This window comes from Notolabrus celidotus, chromosome 10, assembly GCF_009762535.1.
Source record: "Notolabrus celidotus isolate fNotCel1 chromosome 10, fNotCel1.pri, whole genome shotgun sequence".
Taxonomy (NCBI): domain Eukaryota; kingdom Metazoa; phylum Chordata; class Actinopteri; order Labriformes; family Labridae; genus Notolabrus; species Notolabrus celidotus.
Window position 1 is genome coordinate 4,558,172 of NC_048281.1, and position 22,013 is coordinate 4,580,184.

The following is a 22,013-nucleotide window of genomic DNA, read 5'->3' on the forward strand; positions in this document are numbered from 1 at the left end:
GCTACTATTTCTGTTTATTTTTTACTATAATGGGTAAAATGTACTATTTTTAGATAACTTTTGTCATTCAACTTTTTTTATTGTTATTGTATTTTTTCAGTATTTCTTTGTTCACCGCAAGTTAACAAATTATATATGAGTAATACAAAACCAACAAAGAGAAAAAAATAAAAAAATAAAAAAACTAATAATAATAATAAATAAATACTAATAATTAAAAGTACGAACAAAAAGAAAGATAAACATAAGAAAACAAGGTAAATTAAAAAAAAACAATAATAATAATAATAATAATAATAATAATAATAATAATAATAATAATAATAAATATTTTTAGATTAAAAAAAACATTCTTGGAGACATCTCACAACCCTCCATTTGTGTCTCATGACCCCCCAGGGGGTCCTGACCCACACTTTGGGGTGGGTCAGGACTAAGCTTCACTTAGCTCCACTAGCTCCTCTTAACGACCACACACCTAATTAATAGCTCCATACTTATACGACATCAAAGGTCTCATTTATTAAAGGTCTTTGAGGGACATTGTGAGGTAAGCAAATCAAAAGCACAAACAACATACTTACATGTTGATGCATGTAAAAGGGAACAAAGCACTGCACTCATTGAAGCCCATTACCCGTTATGCTCTAGCAGCGATACAGAGTCAGATACGGTTAACTGAGCCAGTCAAACCTGCCTGCCAGTTAATACATCCAAGATGCAAACCCTGACCTTAACACACACTTTATGTTTTATTTATTGAGTACACTTTATTGCTGCTTCGTTCTTTTGTCCACACTACTGCTAAAGTTGTTGAAATATCACTAAGCCTGTTTGTATATTATTTATTCAACATTCATGGTCATTATTTAAGTGTCTGATTGTTTTTTTTGTTAAGCATGTGAATGCTTGAGCACTGACGTGTTAAAAAATGCAGCGCTGAAGCAATAGGTCTTTTTGAAAGGCTTAATGTGAACTGGGGGGGTAATAATGAGTGTTCACTGCCTGCAGAGGGGGGCTCAATGTGCAATGAAGGGCTATAACCGCGCATGCATTAACAGTGTGAGTGTGTATTTACCTCACAGGGGACAAGCCTCGCTCTAATTACTGCTACCTACGGAGTAACAGGCTTACCCTTCACTTCAACTCTCTCTCTTCCACTCACTTACCCTTCTTTCACCTCACTTCCTGACTACCTTTTCCTCCAATTTCACCCCAGCACTTCTCCTTCTTTTCTCTCATTACCCTCATTTCTGCTTCTTTCTATCTATAGCTTACCTCACCATCACCCCTTCATCTACTTGTCTCGTTTGGCATGTTGGCCCCTTGGTATCAAACATTTCTCTCAGAGCACTTAACCTCTCCTTTCCCCTCCCTGTCCTATCTCCTTTGCTGCCGTTTCTGTTTCTTCTCTGAACTTGGATTTTAAAGAGAGGAGAAAAGACGTAAAAGAAGGTGGGGTGGGCGTCGTTTGTACGAATTTCTTGAATTAGATAAAGTATAGCCAGAGACAAAATGTTACTCTTAAAGCTCTTTCATGAAACATATTCAGAACACCTTGGAACTCAGTGTTACACACGTATCACCGTCACCATATGCTCATGCTTGCATGCGTCATTTGATGGCCAGAACATCATTAATTTCACAAGAAATATCAGAGAAAGAAGAGCTGATTAGCAGCAAATTAGGAAGAATCCATCACCTCTTGTTCTGTCATTAGCAGGAACAGAGTGATGATTCATGAATATTTATGACCTAACACCACGCTCTGCATGGAGAGTGGATAGCTCCTGATTTGCACGTCAGAAAGGTTTAATTCGAAATACAGTCTTAAGAAAAGAGGTGAAAAAAGTTGTGCAGTGTCGCTGTCTTTTCCAGCACAGCGTGAACTCAGCTTTCAATGAATGGGGATGTGTTTTGTTAATAGGGTCAGGTCAAACGCAGCCATGTTGGAATAATTTTCCAGGACTATATGTGATATTCCAGGACATTTGACTTTTTCTCCCATTTTCCAGGTGTTTTCCAGTACTGGAAAACTGATCAACTGTTTTCCAGGTTTTCCAGGACGCGTGGGAACCCTGCAAATGTTACGTAGCTCAACACGCTCTCTCAGGTTGGACAGTGAATGTTTGTGTGTTTGGGCAGAAACAGGGAGAACATTTCAAACAACACGTATCATTCTTCATTTCAAAAACCTCTAACACGGGCTGAAGATATGACCATGGGTGTTCAGGTGGAGAATTATAGCCATCATTACCACCTCTACATGAACTGCCTGATCTGAGTGATGCTCTGTGTTTGATATACAGGTACGACTAAACCACTGAGACAAACAGAACTACACAAACACACTTTACTGTCTTAGGATCAGATTTCAGAAAAGAGAAGGAAATTCATGAACTGACTTCAAAGCAAAAGTAGTGAGTAACTAGAGCACTGATAGAAATGTAGTGGAGTCAAAAGTACAATAATCGTCTTCTGAATGTAGTGGAGTAAAAGTAATACGTTCCCCCCCAAAAAATAATACTCAAGTAAAGTACAGATACTCAAAACATGTACTGAAGTACTGTACTCAAGTAAATTTACTCTGTTACTGTCCACCACTGGTGGTACGCATGTATAAGATGTCAATGTTTCTCTACATCTTTACTGAGTTGCCACTTCACACTTTCAAAATCATGCTGGATTTCTACTGTTTAACATGTTTTATTCCATTAGAATGTATGACATGCATTCTATTACAGTCAGACATTTACCGACAGCAGCTCAAATGGAAAGAAGAAGGGATGAAATAAAATCTCCCATCTTATCACACAACAGTTTTTGAATACTTAGTTAATCTCATATCTTTGTGCCTTCTCGTACATCTTTTCAAACTTCAACCAGATGCAGTTAAACATCTTGTAAAGCATAAATTAGACTAAAAGAGGTTCTAACAATAAAGCAGACACACACACACACACACACAGTCACATGTCCATACACACAGACATGCTCCTCCTAATGGGGAACAGCAGAGTGTTCAGGGGGCTGTTCCACACTTTTGCCTCTGAATAGTGCATGAGACAAAAACCCACTGACAAACGAGCAGAAAATGAGTGCAAACATCTGTGACTCACACTTCACCTATTCTTTCTATTCTTCTGCTCTTCTCTCACTCCCTCCCTCTGCCTCTCAGTAGACACGCCTCCCTTTGCGATCATTGGCAAATGGATCCCGATGGGAATGAGTGATTGACAAGTGTGCTGTGATAACAAGCACAGGCACACATGCGCACGCACACGCGGGTACACAATAGATAGACATGGTGTGAGAAGCACACATTCAAATGCGAGCAGACACACATGCACACACTGATGATTGGCAGGCATGACACCAGACCGCGACACTCCAATGACTTCCTGTCAGGATGTTTGATTGGCAGCTGGTGGGTCCTTCTCCCCTTTCAACCATGTGCTCTCTAATTATGAAAAAATGACAAGCAAAGTCTGGTCAAAAGACTCGGTTCTGACTGCATAAAGGAACTTTAATCACACCACATGCACAAATTCTGCACCCTCACACCAAAACCTGACTCTGCTTCAGTTGTTACAGAAATCACTACAAGCTGACCTGATATGTAAGAAGGTATTACATACATATCCTTATTACACTGCTTTCATACTGATCTTCATGTTGTGTAAGACACTTGATTCTGATTGGTCATAACCCCTTGACGGCGGTTATTAACTTTCACTAACATGAGCAACGGCAGAGGCAAACTGATCACACATCATGTCAAATCAAATCAATCTGTGGGAAAGGCTTCCAGCTAGAGATGTAAACAATTTATTGATTAATTGATTGTTAACAAATTACTTGAAACACAAACAAACAAACATCATGTGGTCTCATATTTGGTTCAGCTATCAGGGAGGTGTTTGAAGTGTAAAGCATGTTTGGATGTGAATCAGCTGTTAAAGGTGTTGCACCCAGCGGAGATGCTCAGCTGGCGGCTGCGGCTGTGCGTCAGGTCTCCATGAGCGCTTTTTAAACAGGATCAATACGCAACTGCTGCAAACAACGACATGAAGGTGGATAACCTTAAACAGGACATTTCCACCTTTGGATACAAAGTCAACAGACAGATGGGAATTGCTAGTACGCTATGTTTGCAGCGCAGCAACATCAGAGCCGTCTGAGCTAATCTGCTGCTGGACTGATTATGACCCGGTTGCGCTCCCGGCTTACACCTGATCGAATACACATGTTGATTTTTCTCAATAAGAACGAGTAGACAGAAAACTGGACACTGTGAGTCTGAAGTACTTTTCTGTTAGTATTATGAGCCTTCACTTTATAAGACTATGTCCACGGAGAATATTATTATGAGCCTGATCGTTGATAATCAGTGTTAAACATGTTGTACCCGTGTTCAATACCATCAGTTATCTGCATTTTGTTGCTGTAGAAAATATAATTTAGGAGGAAAAAACGTATTTGGCATTGTTTTTCACACAAGAATAATAATGTTTTTTTTAATTGATTAATCGATAATTGATTGTTAACATTTCCAAAAACCGATCACGTAAAATACTCAAAATTTACATCCCTAGTTCCAGGATATTTTGCTTCTGCTTGTGATACCATAGAAAGTATGGTGAGGTTATACTGTTAGCTTCCGTTAGCATCAAATTGGTAAATATAGTGGTTAAATATGCTAGTTTTGGTTAGCATGCTAAATCGGCAGGCTAAGCAACACGGACATTTTCATACTGGATCCTGTCAAGTAAAATTAGCAACAGCAGAGGAGCAGGTGAGCTTCGCGTGTTAGTCTTGTCTCACCCTGTCGGGATTCTATTACCCATAACCCCATGCTGACCGTACAATATCCCTTATCTATACGTGTTACACTGATACCAAAGGCCAAATGAAAGCTGTTTCTATTACGAAAGCCTTCATGTAATGATGAACTTGTTCTTTGAATTAGGGAAATGACAGTAAAGGATGTCCTGAGTAATTGGTGATGACCACGAGCTAACAGTCCAGATGATGGAGGACGTAAATCTGAACATGTGTTACATTATGACCACTTTCAGAGATAGACAGGGAGGTGGAGGAAGAAGGGTTTATTGCAGTATGCATCGTTGAGGGGGGAAAGGGAAAGGTCTCAGAGCTCAAAGAGAAGCATTTTGCTCTTTATGGTTGTTAGTTGACGGCTCCATTCTCCAATTTTGTTTAGCGTTTTAATTTATCCTGGGTAGAATTTAGATTTTAATATAAAAATTTATGACAAGCAAGCACATAAGTGCAGGGCCACACATTCTAAAACACACACACACATATGAGATGGAGATTAGTACAGCAGTGCATGATAACATCCAAGCTGGCAACTTTGCATTTATTATCATAGATTCTCATAAATTCACACCATTTAAAAATGAAAAATGAACAGCATGTACACATACTTCACAACACACACTCACAACCATATAAACAGGACCCGCTGGCAACAGCAGTGCCAGGCCCTTTTTGATTCTGCTAGACTGTGTACATTCCCAGTCTCACCTAATAGATTTCCATATTTTTATTTGTACAGGCGGTCTCTCTCCCTCCTTTTTTTTCACAACTAGTCACACACACACACACACACACACACACACACACACACACACACACACACACACACACACAAACGAAAAAAAACAGGCACAGATGACTGAACAGCCCGAAGAACCATACTTTCAACCCATTAATTACATTCTGATTGTAGATATGTTGGTATGCGTGTGCCGTGCGTGTGTGTAGTATCAAATGTCTGTGTTGCTAGATTTGTTTGACGATCAACCTTACAGGTCTACGCAAGAACAAAAAAAGGCACCTATGAGAGAGGAACAAAGGGTCATGCAACTGCACACAAACCGGAGACAACAAACACACACACAGACAAGAGGATGGACGCACACAGACACACACACAAAAACAGGGTCTAAGGAAGATTCATAGCCACCAAGCGCCAACTATGCGGCAGCCATCTGACTGTGTGACCAATCATGTTTTATCACCACATGAATATTCATGATAGTGGGGTGGTGCACCCACACACACATCAACACACACTCACACACACACAGATGATTGGCAGAACTGACTGGCAGGCAGCAGCAGTTCAAATGACAGGGCCAGCTGTCCCCCATAAAGGGCATTACAGACAAACCATCTGAGTCTGACTTTAAAGTCTGTGTAAATTATAAGGATGTTCCGAAACGACTCATCTGATAGTGGTTTCAACGGAAATTCAAATTTCGACCAACTCTGAAAGAGTCCAAATTAACACAGTTTATTTAATACGGCTAAACACAGGATGAATGAGTCTGCTGGTAACAATGTCAAATTGGTTTGCTGATTGTGGCTACAGTTAGAAGAGCTAGCCCCACCAGGCTCTGGTCCCTCCTGCAGGTTAACGTCCACATGACAAATATAGTTGCCAAAGACTCTTGACCCCCACTGTCCCTCAAAGTGATTTAATGTGGCTTAATTTAGCTGGTCTGTAGAAAGTGACCCTACCTATATGAGCATGTGTCTGTGTTTCCTGTGCCGTTATGAATTAACCTACCGCTGCTGATGCTTTTGATCATTAACTGTTCACTAACCCTAAACTTAGGAGTCATCTGGCACAAAGAAAGGCAGAAAACTCATTACATTTTCTATTTTCAAGGTTTTATTTAAAGTTTAGCTACTATTTTTGTTGATATTTTTACTATGATGGGTAAAATGTACTATTTTTGGATAACTTTTGTCATTCAACTTTTTTATTGCTTTTTTTTTCAGTATTTCTTTGTTCACCACGAGTTAACAAATTATATATAAGCAATACAAAACCAAGAAAGAGAATAAAAAAAAAAAATAATAATAAAGAAATAATAATAATAAACAGTACAAACAAAAAAGGAAGATACACATAAGAAAACAAGGTAAATAAACACAAATAAATAATAAATAATAACACATAATGTTAGATATCTTAAAAAAAAAAACAATTCTGGAAGACATCTCACGACCCCCCACTTGTGTCTCGCGACCCCCCAGGGGGTCTCGACCCACACTTTGGGAACCCCTTGTTATGGTCCTGATTTGTTGTGTGATTTGCCCTAACCCTCTCTCTCTCTGCCTGCAGGTTGCATGGGTAGGGGCGGGGCCGGTCTCCTCAGCAGTGAGGCTCATCAGGCACACCTGTCCCTGATCTGCTCATCAGCACTGGCTTCTTAAGCCACCACCAAACACTCCTCCAGTGCCAGATTATTCCTCTAGCCGCATGCTCCATGTCCCGTTGTAGCCTTGCTCCTGAGGAGATTCAAGCCACGCTTTTCTGTTTACTTATCTCGAGTTGTTTCCAGAGGATTGATTCCTAGTTTTTGTTTGTGAGTTTTTGATAGAACCTTTTTCCCCTTTTGGGTGATACTCCTAGTTTTGTACTTTTTCTCAGTTGTTTTTACCCGCAGGCGCTTTTTGTTGAACCTTGGTTTTTGCTTAATAAATACTTTTTCCCTGTACTCTGCATTTGGGTCCTAGTCCTTTGCTCAAGCCGTAACACCCCTGAACTAGACACAACCTATCCACAACTTTATCTCCATTTTCAAATCAAAATATGCAGAACTGTGCATCGCTACAAGATACCATCTGTCATCTTGGCTTGTTCACCACTGGATAGCTGTTGTCAACCAAAGTGACTTGCTGATGCTCATATGTCTGGCATTTCAAATTACTGTAATAAAATACTGATAAATCTTTAACCAACTACTTATTCTGGTGTCGACTAGCGAGGGGGACGACATTTAAATATGTTGTCAACATGACGCACATCTAGCAAATACTGTGAAATGATCAATATGAGGACTACATTTATCTTTGCCACATCTTCGACCTCTCATAGTCAATGCCAGGAGTTTAATTTTGTTTCACAATTTTGATGAATAACAATTACACAGAGGATCTCAGAATAGAGAATTACACATTCAATAACAGGAAAACAAATTCGACCAAAAGCATCAGTACGACAACGTCTTAGCAGCTGATGTTTGGATATAACCATAATGTAGGACTGTGTAAATAAATCTTGTATGTCAACTTCATAAACCAATCAATGTAAAACATTCACATTTTACTGCTCACAAACCACAGACTTTAGAGGAAGGTTGAGTATCCCATATCACCTCCGATACAGACCAATCAAATCTGGCCTTAGATGAATATGACAAATCAGCAGCTCGGTCTAGACTCAACCATACTGAATAGCACCAATTTGACTTCTCAGTCCACCACTATTACATGCAATCAAATGCAGACAGGGAGCTGGAGCTGGAGCTGGAGCTGGAACTGGAGCTGGAACAGACTGAGAGAAAAAAATGAAATGATGCAAAGATTACAGGAGAGATGGGGGTTGGTGAGAGCGGGAGCGAGGTTACAGAAATACAGCCAGAAAGAAGGGAAGGGGAGAAAGGGGAAGATTATGAGTGGGCTCTAATCAAAGCCCTCTTATGGTGATGAGAGATGGGGTATAGAGGAAAGGTCTAATATATCCTTGAGTGTATTATTTGGTTTCTATAGGCACTTCAGGCAAGATGTAATAGGCGGGCTGGTGGTCAGATGAAAGGGTGGATATAGAGATGTAGGTGTATAGAGGGTAGAAGTGGATTACACAAGGCACATTAGGGAATAGGGAACACTTTCATTACAGGGCCTACGTTATGTCTCAAGCAAATAAACACAACAGGTAGAAGAGAGAAGCAAACATATTTTGTAAGAAATTATATGTATTATTTACTGATGCAGGTGTTGTGATCGTCATAATGATAAGTCAGTGCCAACGTTCATGGAGGCCCTGCTTCAACACCATACTTCTAATATTGTTATTGACAATGGCTCCACTATAATACATTGCGAAGAATTTTGAAGCCCTTGTGACCTCAACAGTCCTCAAAACTAATGAGTCCTAAAAAACAATCCCCCTTGTACAGTGTGTGGGGTTAGGGAAATGAGCTATTCAGACCCAAACTTTTTTTTTTAATCAAGCTGTAAACATATTTATTTTTGTTGTAAAAATTGATTTTTTTGAATGGGTGTGTATGTGGTTTCTGGTGCTTTTAGCTCCAGCCTCAAGTGGACACAAAAGGAACTGCAGTTCTTTGCACTTCCACATTGGCTCCATTTCTCAAGACTGGGGGTTTCTGCTTGGGCACCAGGTACAAGAACAGAGATCCACTACCTCTCCATATACAGTGGGGCAAACAAGTATTTAGTCAGCCACTGATTTTGCAAGTTCTCCCACTTAGAAAGATGAGAGAGGTCTGTAATTTTCATCAGAGGTACACTTCAACTATGAGAGACAAAATGAGAAAAAAAATCCAGGAAATTGTAGGATTGTAGGATTTTTAAAGAATTTATTTGTAAATTATGGTGGAAAATAAGTATTTGGTCAATAACAAAAGTTCAACTCAATACTTTGTAACGTAACCTTTGTTGGCAATGACAGAGGTCAAGTGTTTCCTGTAAGTCTTCACCAGGTTTGCACACACTGGAGCTGGTATTTTGACCCATTCCTCCATGCAGATCTCCTCTAGAGCAGTGATGTTTTGGGGCTGTCGCTGGGCAACACAGACTTTCAACTCCCTCCACAAATTTTCTATGGGGTTGAGGTCTGGAGACTGGCTAGGCCACTCATGGACCTTGAAATACTTTTTATGGAGCCACTCCTTCGTTGCCCGAGCGGTGTGTTTGAGATCATTGTCATGCTGGAAGACCCAGCCACGTTCCATCTTCAATGCTCTCACTGATGGAAGGAGGTTTGGGCTTAAAATCTCACAATACATGGCCCCGTTCATTCTTCCCTTAACACGGATCAGTCGTCCTGTCCCCTTTGCAGAAAAACAGCCCCAAAGCATGAGGTTTCCACCCCCATGCTACACAGTAGGTATGGTGTTCTTGGGATGCAACTCAGCATTCTTCTTCCTCCAAACACAACGAGTTGAGTTTTTACCAAAAAGTTCCATTTTGGTTTCATCTGACCACATGATATTCTCCCAATCCTCTTCTGGATCATCCATATGCTCTCTGGCAAACTTCAGACGGGCCTGGACATGTACTGGCTTAAGCAGGGGGACCCGCCTGGCGCTGCAGGATTTGAGTCCCTCTCGGCGTAGTGTGTTACTGATGGTAGCCTTTGTTACTTTGGTCCCAGCTCTCTGCAGGTCATTCATCAGGTCCCTCCGTGTAGTTCTGGGATTTTTGCTCACCGTTCTCATGATCATTTTGACCCCACGGGATGAGATCTTGTGTGGGGCCCAAGATCGAGGGAGATTATCAGTGGTCTTGTATGTCTTCCATTTTCTTACAATTGCTCCCACAGTTGATTTATTCACACCAACCTGCTTGCCTATTGTAGATTCACTCTTCCCAGCCTGGTGCAGGTCCACAATTTTCTTCCTGGTGTCCTTGGACAGCTCTTTGGTCTTTGCCATGGTTGAGTGTGGAGTCTGAGTGTTTGAGGCTGTGGACAGGTGTCTTTTATACAGATAACCAGTTCAAACAGGAGCCATTAATACAGGTAACGAGTGGAGGACAGCAGAGCTTCTTAAAGAAGAAGTTACAGGTCTGTGAGAGACAGAAATCTTGCTTGTTTGTTATTGACCAAATACTTATTTTCCACCATAATTTACAAATAAATTATTTTAAAATTCTATTTTCTAGAATTCTCATTTTGTCTCTCATAGTTGAAGTGTACCTCTGATGAAAAGACCTCTCTCATCTTTCTAAGTGGGAGAACTTGCAAAATCAGTGGCTGACTAAATACTTTTTTGCCCCACTGTATATAGATACAGGCTAGTTCTCTTTCTATATTCTTACATGATGTGTGCACCACCGTTTTAAACAGAAATTAAATATATTCCAGACTTGCCAACACTTCCGATTTAGACGGGAGTCTACCGCTTTTTAACTTATTCTCCCGCTGTACTCTCAAATTGTTATTTCTCCCGGCAATCTCCCTATTTCACGCTGATGTCAATCAAATAAGTGTCCCTCGACTTCTTTTTCAAGAAGTCCTCAACTTGATCCTTATATTCAAAACCCCCAAAACATCCACCCCTCCTCTCCCGGTAGATGGTTTGATCCGAAAGACGCTGCATGAGATGGTTTCTAACAGCAGGTAAACACAGACATAGAGCAACAGGTAGATCTGTGACACCTGTAGCTGAAGTGTTCATTAAACGAATTGTTCTGAGTTCAACAAACTTCTGCACTGTTTAAAGATTTGATACATCACTCATTAAAGTGGGTTAGCCCTGTTCTTGTTGCTAACTTAAGTTGTGGCGTGTGATAACAGCCTCCTCTTTAAAGTTCATCAGGAGAGTGTAGAGCTGTGTGAATCTGATGACAGAGTGCTGACAGTGTCACTATCACAATATCACAGGTGAAGTTATGACATCACTAAACTCTACCTGATAACCTCAGGTAGAGATGCAGAGGAAATCTCTTCCTTCTTTAAATAAAGAGCAGAAAGCAGCAGAGGCTGAGGATGCAGGGGTTACTGTAGGTCAGATAACATTTAGCTGTAGGTCATAAAAAGGATTTAAAGGACCCAGATAAATGACTTTAAAAAGCACAGAGAGATGTAGATTCATGTTACACAGACTCCTTCATTGAAATAATACTATAATGGTATTAACATCAAAATATGGTGTCAACACAACCCCTCTACCTGGAATATGTGTGTGTTACTCCTCACTGCAGTGACTCACTCTACTCTCACTCTTCAACATGTTGATGAATTTTGTCCTATTTGTAAGACATGGATTTTTAAAATGTTGTATGTTTTACTGTACTTTACTGCAAACCTTGAAATGAAGAGACATTTAAAGTATTTGACTTACATATCCGTTATTAAATGTATTAATCTGCAGTTCAGGGTTATATATGGACGGGTTGCTTGGTTTAGGCTGATTTTGCCATACTCCAGAAAATCTCCCTATTTTTCACAGTCCAGTGTTGGCAGGTGTGATATTCGAGTGTCATAGTAGACAGAAATGTATGCAATATCATGCAAGTACCATCACGGGGATACTAGTGAGTGGAAATTCATTTTCATATGCCAACATGAACTGAAATAAAAACTTCTGTGCATTTCAAAGTTCATTCATATAGCGCAAAAGACATGCAGATTTAAAATTGAAACTTTTCTTTGTGATCACATCATTCAGTGCTCACCTCTGGACTCGACTTCAGAGACCAAGGCACATTCAATTCAGATTTGATGAGCCCAGGGTTTATGTTAGCTGGTATCTCCCCAGAAATTACAACATGTGATATCATACAACTACTGTATGAACTTTTGGTCCGTGTTGCTTTTGGCAGCTCCCTTCATCCAAAGCAGAACCTCTCCCCCCTACTGATTTTATCCTGTAAGTGTAAGTAGCATTTATTCATAAAACCTTTTTATTCTGATTTCGTGAAACAGCCAGGAGTATCGCTCGTCTACAGTCTTTGCTTTAGAGAATGTAAAAACTAGAGGCTGTGTCTGCAGTGTGCTGTTAATACTTCTTTTGACACCTACCCCGCAGCAGCAGTTTCAGCCACGGATAATAACAATCCTCTTCTTTGTGATGGTCTCATTTGACTTTGCAGCTCATAAAGAGGCGTGAGTATTAAGGCTGTTTTATAACAAGCTGAAAACTCTTCCCTTGAGCTCAAAGATTTTAGGCGTTGGTGAAGCTTTTCAGATTTTTTCTTTGTCTATCTCATTATTTACAGATACCTGGTTGCCTGCTTACCCAAAGGACTTTCCAGGGGGTTCATGTGTTGGCACGGATATGATAACATATTTATAATCTGCAAACATCTTCTCATTAACACCATAGCTGTGCACAAGCAGATCAGCAGATCAACCCTATTCCACATGGTGGACTCCCAACATTCAGCGACCAGTGTACCATCAGTCCGTTTTTCTGTATCTAAGGTACAAAGATGTTGGTGGGACTAGACTTCAGACAGTAGCTAGGTCATTGCATGATAATTTTGTTTTCATTTGTATCAAGTACAAACATACCCAGCATTTCTTTCTGGTAATGTAACATCCACATCCTGCACAGGATATGATGGTAAAACTCAAACCATATGAGTGGCTGGGCCAGCATTGGTTAAGAAAGGCTAGCATAGTTTAATAGTGTCATGTGAAGCTCCGTCCTAAAGAAGTTGATGGTTAGCATGAGGTTGTATGGGTTACCGTCCAACCCTATTAGCATGATAAAAACACACTATATGGAATCTTAAGGAAGAAGTGTCCATCCCTCAATACATCAAACTAATGGTGAAGTTCCATTCAACGAAAAAAATGTGAGGATGTTGAAAAGCTAGCTGCCAAAATTGGCATTGTATTCCCTGCATTTACAGCACTTCCAGAATCGTTGTACATCAGCCATACATTAAATCTTCTCAGCCCTCTCTCTATTCTTTAATTTAATAATTGCTGTATGATCAACAGCAACATGTATCAGCTCTAATTTAACATAATACACTTGGAGTCGTTGTGAAAAATTAAAAATAAAATGTAACAGAACCGGAAACAAAAGCACAATGAAGACACATCGACACACAAGTATGTCGTGCTCACGTCTGCTTCGGCCAATGCTGCTTCGGGTCAAGGTAGTCGTATAAACCAGGCTTTACAGTCAGCTTCTCCATAAAAGGATTACTGGCAAGGTAATGGTGGTGTGGAAAGATTTGGTTGATCTGACCCTTCATCAAGTTTGGAGTAGATATGGGCAATGATTATCAAATATTCAAGTATTCGAGTATTGTTCAGTTTGTCAAAATCGAAGAGTTACTTTGAATATTTTCTCATTTTGAAAGTACAATTTTTCATCGTTTTTACCGGTGCCTGGTTGTAATACAGTATTCCCACCAGACGGTGGCTATAGAGCGTCTCAAAGCTGTTTGCTGACCACATTAAGTAACAGAAGAAGAAGAATGCTAACTGCATTAAATAGCAAAAGAAGAAGAAAACATTAGCAAATGTCGCTGATATTTTCTCTGTTTCTGAATCTTTCACCACTACACAAGTATTTCCAGAGACTGAGCATGACTGTACAATGTAAACACACACGCCACGCTGTGTCACAGAAACACCCATGTAAAGATGGAGACAGACGCTGTCAGTGCCCGCTGCTAGCAGCACCTCATCATGCTGCTGGTTAAAGAGACTGCCACGCGTGTGTGTGTGTGTGTGTGTGTGTGTGTGTGTGTGTGTGTGTTTGTGGGTGGGGTTATTCGAATAATCGTCGAATGGAAGCCAATGATTATCTAATAGTATTTTGGCTTGAAATGCCCATCCCTAGTTTGGAGCACAAGAGGTTTTTACTTTTATGAAGGTCTTTTTTTGTATTTTCCCTCTGTTAGGATGAAAGACTTTGGTGGACAGTAATTAAACTGCAGCTGGTAAAATATTTGAACAAAAATCTTAGAACTTTTAGATGCATATTGAGCAATGATGGCTTGAAGTGGCTGAAGGTCTGGCATTTAAAGAGGAATGACAAAGCTGAAGGCAGGTAGATAAGTTGGCTAGCTCTGATCAGACTGTACAGAGAGAAAGAAAGACATATACTTATCAACATTGATCGTCCCCTCCTCTGAAACGTCGTCTTTGTGCGTAGAATTGATTTAACATAATTACAGAGAGGCTTAAAAACAGAGAGCCTCTGACACACTCAACTGCACAAGACAATTTTACACCATAAAAGGAATAATTCTGCTCACCACAGAAATACCTCACCAATGACTGAACCTGATACTGTAGGTATGAGTGAGTGTAAGCACAGATGGTAGAGTGAGGAAAAGGTTGAAAAAGTGAAGAAAAAGGAGGACACTTACAAAGTAAGAGCATTGAACCTATTCAATCAAGTCAAATGAGTATACATTAGTCTAATTGCCTAACATTTCTCTTTAAATAACGTGCAATTTTGAGATATAATTATTGTGATTAAGTGTGACTTTGAAATCTGGGAGTGTTTCCCCATGTTCTAGTTCACACAGTGTGCTTTTGTAAGTGTATTTTGAAAGGCTGGGGCTGTATTTTCAAGATAAAATTGCATGCCAGTGTTTTCTTAAGATCTGTGTCTGCGTAATGGTCATGTGAAATCCCATTTCAGGAATTACCATCCTGGAAAAAAAAATGACATTAGGGAGGAATTAAGATGGGAGGTACAAATTGTTCATTGGAACACTTTGCCCCATTCATGCTGCGTCTCTACCTATGTGCCTCATTCACACTGGAAGATATGGTGTTAAAGTTAATCACATGAAATAGGTCTGACAGATAATTTTCAGCACTTCTTAAGGAAATTGGGGCACCGCTCTTAGAGTGGTCTTTGTGCGCCTGTGAGCATGTGATAGTCTTTTGTGGGGGAAAAAAGACCTTAGTGTTCACATTTGAGGGTTATTTCTGTGAAGCATAAATGAAGGAGGTGTGCAGAGACTGCTCATTTAGAAGTCCTCAATGCCAAATAACTATGTATATATTTAGAGATATAAATAAAGGGAAGACTATGTAACCATAATGATGCTAATGATGGTGTAATCAAAAAATCACTGCTTGTTCATTATTTCATCATGAGGATGAACTGGCTTGGAGTATGGCACAAAATAAATTATAATTTTCCTCCAAAAGGGGGACAAAAAGCTGGTATACACAAACACACACGCGCGCACACACACACACACACACGCGCGCTCAAACACACACACACACACACACACACACACACACACACACACACACACACACACACACACACACACACACACACACACACACACACACACACACACACAAACTGACATGGACACCATAACCTACCTCAGAAGGCCAAAGCCTATTTTCTTGCTCTTCTTCTCAGTCTCCTCAGGCTCCACTGCTTTCTTCTTCTCTTTCTCTTTCTCTTTCTCCTTCCCCTTTCCCTTGTTCTTTTCCTTCTTCTTTGACTTTGCTTTCTTCTTCTTGTCTTTTTTGCCTTTCTCCTCTATCCGATCCCCCGCTCCTTGGCGGGATGAACCACTTGCAGGAGTGTCCCGGCCTGAGCTTTGCTCAGAATCATCATCTATGTTGAAGAGAAGAAAATAAAGAAGAAACTGTGATGAGAGAAGAAGAACATATTTGAATCTAGCTTCTTTCCGTCCCATCAATTACTTTAGTTTATATTAATTATAAATAAGATGCTTAATGGATGTCCTTAACCTGACTGGAGTCACTTCCCTGTAACTCACAAGCTTCACCTTGACTTATTCAAATTGTATTAGCCTGGGAAAATCTATGTCACATACTGACATGTGCATACATATTCAATGTTTTGGACCCATCTAGGATTATTGACATAGTCATATACAAATGATGGAGAAGTCAAGGTCATGATCCTTCTCCTTTTTTTTATGTACTCTTTAAGGTTAAAACTACTTTATAAAGCACCTGGACGAGCAAATCTCAAAATAACAACACAGCCAGTCATTGACTGGCTAATTGTGCTTTTTAAACGGTTCAATTAAATAATCCAAAACTTCCAGATAATCATTTACATGTAGCCGCATGACACTGTTGTCAGGTGTGAATAATTTCCTTGTCCATTCAAAGCAAACAAACACGTCAGAAATGTAAGATTTAGAACAGATTTCAGAATTTAAAAAAAAATGTGTCCTTATTTATTTATAATAATGTCAGGATGAAGTCAGTTCTATACCAGCCGGGTTCCAGTGAAACAGAGGATTGTCAGACAAGGCCATATAGGCCTAATACAGACACGGCAAAAGCACATAATGTAAAACCCTTTCTGCTCAACATCTCAATGACAGATTTATTAAGTCGACAGTGAAGTAATTAGCTCACAAATAAGAAAGCAAAATGTTCAAAGCCTAAACTGTGGTGGCTCATTACACGTCTGAAAGACTGCAGGCCTGGTCTTCAATTACATCAATCGTGAGCGCACACACACACACGCACACACACACAGGAAACACTTGTCAGATTTTATAAGATGACAAAACCAAATTAGATACTTTAATTGAGACTGTACTCTGTGTGGCTATTCACTTCAGCCTTAATTACAAAGACTGTCTAACAGAATGGAACTTGTCATTGAGTGTGTGCATGTGTGCGTGTATGTGTATGTGTGTATCTTTGAACCCTTGTTTCCTAGATACAGGGCCCCATGTGCCAGACCTGGTTAGTCTTTTACTGAAGAGTTCCAAACTGAAATTGTCCACAGTAAATATCCTGGAGAAACTTTTCTGAGATTCACTGGAGCCATCGGACAAACTGTACGTGTGTGTATAAATGACTTATACAAAAGGTTATGACACCCTGTTTAAATGAGCTATCATCCACGGTCTAAAACAATAGCTCAGACACATTTAGGACCAAAGAACTCTATTTTTGCTAGTTTCCCGATGCATCATAAGCAACATAGAAGTCTTGGGCTGTTTCGAAACCGCCTGCTACATGCTACCTCCTAATGTAGTACATACTACATACTGCATACTGCGTTTTAAGGTAGTATGCAGTATGACTGTTCTGATTGATCTGGTCTGCAGGATGCTGGGTCAGGTGTCACTGGATTTCTGGTTTTTGGAAAGCGGAAGTAAACAACGGCCAAGATTATCGCGAAACTGCTTCTTTAGCATCCGCTTCTGATTTAAAAAGTTAAGGAGTGGTTTATATGGAATTTAATAATATTCACAGACATGAACAGTTACCTATGGCAGGGGTTCCCAAACTTTTAAGCCTGCAACCCCCAAAATATAGGTGCCGAAGACTTGGGAACCCCACTGTCCCTCGAAGAGGTTACATGTTGCTTCATACTTCAAAATGAGTTTACCTACATGCACATGTGGTTGTGTTTCCTGTGCTGCTGTGGATTAACCTGCTGCTACTGATCCTTTTGTTAATTAGCTGTTAGCTAATCCTAACCCTAGCCCCAACTTTAGGAGTCATCTGGCAACAAAGAAAGGCAGACAACTAATGAAATGTACTTATTTGAAAGGTTTTTATTTCAAATGAAAGTACTATTGTTTATATTTTTACAATAATGGGTAAACTAAGCTAATTTAGATTACTTAAAAAAAAAATTGGGAAGATCTCATAACCCCAAATTGGTGTCTCGCGACCCCCCAGGGGGTCCCAACCCACACTTGCCTATGGGATGGTAATTGACTCTGTAATTACAGGAAGTTAAAAGAGTCACCTGTGTTTATTCTGCATTACTTCACTGAAATTGTAACGGACCATTAAATGCCTGATACAACTCCAACACAGAAGGTGGCGATAATGCAGCAAAAAAACAAGTAGTGCTGTGCATTATGGGAAACAGTAAGCGAGTGAGACTTGTCTGCTGCATACTGAGAAATATTCCCGAATCAGTACGACAGTAGTTTTGGCACACTGCAGATTTTGCTCTTGTTCACATACTACATACTGAATTTTGGCCAAATCTGTACGTACTGCTAGTATAGTACATAGGTTCCCAAACTTTTCAGGCCAGGACCCCCAAAATACAGGTGCTAAAGACTCACGACCCCCACTGTCCCTGGATGTAAATGGAATGTTGCTTCATACTTCATTTAGCTAGTCTGCAGAAAATAAGCCTAGCTCCATGTACATGTTGCTGTTTCTGAACCTGCTGCTACTGATGCTTTTGTTGTTATATTTACAACAATGGGTAAAATATGCAATTTTAGATTACTTAAGAAAAAAAAAATCTGGAAGACTTCTCACGACACCCACTTTGGAAACACCTGGTTTAGTAGACGGTTTTGAAAACAGCCTCTTATTTGATGTCATAATGACACACAGTACCATTCATCAAAACAAAGCAGTGACATCCCTTACTATTTTTGCTAACCAGTTGCATTTGCGGCAGTTTGGACCATGCATTGGACTAAACAACGGTTACTTTCTTCAGCCTCACGATAATATTATCCCAGACTACTGACCCATCACGCAATTTTGTGATTCAAGAATCTTGTCAATGGTATTTTCTTCAGTGTACAGTCATGGCCAAAAGTTTTGAGAATGACACAATTATTACATTTTCACAAAGTCTGCTGTTTCAGTTTTCATAATGGCAATTTGCATATACTCCAGAATGTTATGAGGAGTGATCAGCTCAACTACAATTAATTGCAAAGTCCCTCTTTGCCTTGAAAATGAACTTTATCACCAAAAACACATTTCCACTGCATTTCAGCCCTGCCACAAAAGGACCAGCTAACATAATTTCAATGACACACAGGTGTCACACACATTAACACAGGTGTGGGTGTTGATGAGGACAAGGCTGGCGATCAGTCTGTCATGATTGAGTGACTGGACACTTTAAAAGGAAGATGGTGCATGACACCATTGTTCCTCACCTGTTAGCCATGGTTACCTGCAAGGAAACACGTGCAGCCATCATTGCATTGCACAAAAAGGGCCTAACAGGGAAGTTTATAGCAGCGAGTAAGATTGCACCTCAGTCAACTGTCTATCGGATTATCAAGAACTTCAAGGAGAGAGGCTCAATTGTTGCCAAACAGGCTCCAGGGCGCCCAAGAAAGTCCAGCAAGCGCCAGGACCGTCTCCTGAAGGTGTTACAGCTGCGGGATCGGGCCACCACCAGTGCAGAGCTTGCTCAGGATTGGCAGCAGGCAGGTGTGAGTGCATCTGCACGCACAGTGAGGCGAAGACTTTTGGAGGAAGGCCTGGTGTCAAGGAGGGCAGCAAAGAAACCACTGGGGTAAAGTCATTTTCTCTGATGAATCCCCTTTCCGATTGTTTAGGGCATCTGGAGGAAGGCTTGTTCGGAGAAGACCAGGTGAGCGCTACCATCAGTCCTGTCTCTTGCCAACAGTGAAGCATCCTGAGACCATTCATGTGTGGGGTTGCTTTTTGGTCAAGGGAGTGGGCTCTCTCACAGTCTTGCCTAAAAACACAGCCATGAATAAAGAATGGTACCAGAACGTCCTCCGAGAGCAACTTCTACCAACCATCCAAGGGCAGTTTGGTGATGAAGAATGCCTTTTCCAGCATGATGGAGCACCTTGCCATAAAGCAAAAGTCATAACAAAATGGCTCGGGGGACAAAACATTAAGATTTTGGGCCCTTGGCCAAGAAACTCCCCAGATCTTAATCCCATTGAGAACTTGTGGTCAATCCTCAAGAGGCTGATGGACAATCAAAACCCCACAAATTCTGACAAACTCCAAGCATTGATTATGCAAGAATGGACTGCCATCAGTCAGGATTTGGTCCAGAAGTTGATTGACAGCATGCCAGGGAGAATTGCAGAGGTCTTGAAAAAGAAGGGTCAACACTGCAAATATTGACTTATTGCATGAATTCTGTGTAATTCTCAATAAAAGCTTTTGATACTTATGAAATGCTTCTAATTGTATTTCATTATACCATAGAGACATCTGACAAAAACACCTAAAAACCCTGAAGCAGCAGACTTTGTGAAAATGTAATATTTGTGTCATTCTCAAAACTTTTGGCCATGACTGTAGACTTGGCATCCGAAGTACAACCACCAATGATGCTTTGCTATTTTATCATGTGCCAAAAAAACAATCATTGAGGGATATATTCACTTCACCATACAATAAGAAACACTGAATATATATTAACTCTTCACTTGGGACTTTGCCAGTCAGCTCAGTCAGAGGTAAAGCTAACCAGGAAAAAGGCATACGATTTGTTTGTGGGTGTTTTTTCCCAACTCATTCCCTTCTCTTTCACAGAGAGTGTTAACAGAAGAAGTGATAGAGGGAGAGTAGAGACCAAAAATATCAGTATTACACGCTATAATCCATCCCAGCTGACATGAGACATCAAAGCAAATGACTCAAGGCCTCTGTTGAATAGTGCTCTTGACAACTCAATTCAGTGGAAACCCCAAAGCAGTGTGGCATTAGCTGGATTCCCAAACAATTCATCAGCTTCAGATGAACTCTGACTAAATATTCACTGTGCACTCATGTTAAGATGTTGGCAATGTTTGTTTTCACGAGTGCTCCAAAGGTTAAACTGCTTAACGTCATCTGAAAAAATGACCAACTTAGAGTAGCAGACATTATCATAAGAAATATAATGTCACATTTTATATATAACTTTATTATCCCTGAAGTGAATACATGATTTGAGCAACTGTAGGAAAAGAGAAACATAAAAAAGGGAAGAGGAGACGGATCCTCAGAGCTCTTCAGAGAACTGGTCTCTGTCAATTAACAGCAGCTCTCAAAGTGTTGAACATTTAGAGGGATGGTGAAAGATGTGGCCACTGCGTGTGTGTGCTGTTGACATGCCCTATTAGTCCCATCCTGTGTGAGCGTGGTGATCTGAAACAGCCCGACTCATTACTCTGGTGGTGACTGATAAGAGTTTGCTGCTAATAACACAGCTGGGAATTGAAACACGCCTTCCGGTGGAACTAACCAAGCAGCTACCATTTAGCTCCTGGATAAATATTTAAAGCTAAAATCCAGTTTGGAAATGGATCACCATCTCCTAGTAATGCCTCAGTCCTTCTTTGCTGATGCATTTCTAAGTTGAAGTAAGTCAGAATTGACAAAAGTTTACCAAGACCAAAAGTTTGTGTGTTGTTTGGAAAATAAAAGAAGCAAACTTGAGTCAAGGACAACGTTTCATTACTCACCATCTTCATCTTCAGCTGGTCCGTCATATGATTTATCAATAGCTGCTCTGAAGCTCTCGTTGCAGCCTCTTCCCCTGACCATATTCTGGCGAGGACGGTGAAACGGGAGGTAATCATTTTTTCTGTTCACCTCTGACATGGCCGTCTGGAGACTCTCCAAAGAACTGGACTTCTTCAAGCCGAGGGTAGGTCCCAGTTCTACGGGGGCTGAAGAAGCTGGAGGAGAAAATAAGAGGTAAGTGATATGTAGTGTATCTATCATCTCAGGCCCTGTTTACACCTGGAAATAACGAGCCTGTGCGGTG

General features: G+C 40.4%; 1 protein-coding gene across 1 annotated transcript in view; it reads right to left on the reverse strand.

Moving 5' to 3' along the window:
• Positions 1–22,013, reverse strand: part of LOC117820758 (partitioning defective 3 homolog B-like) — a 231,361-nt gene that overhangs the window by 138,536 nt on the left and 70,812 nt on the right. The window contains exons 8-9 of the mRNA XM_034694677.1: positions 21,709–21,924; positions 15,884–16,124 (exon numbers count right to left, since the gene is read on the reverse strand). Of these exons, the coding sequence (XP_034550568.1) occupies positions 15,884–16,124; positions 21,709–21,924 (457 nt within the window). The remainder of the gene's footprint in view (positions 1–15,883; positions 16,125–21,708; positions 21,925–22,013) is intronic.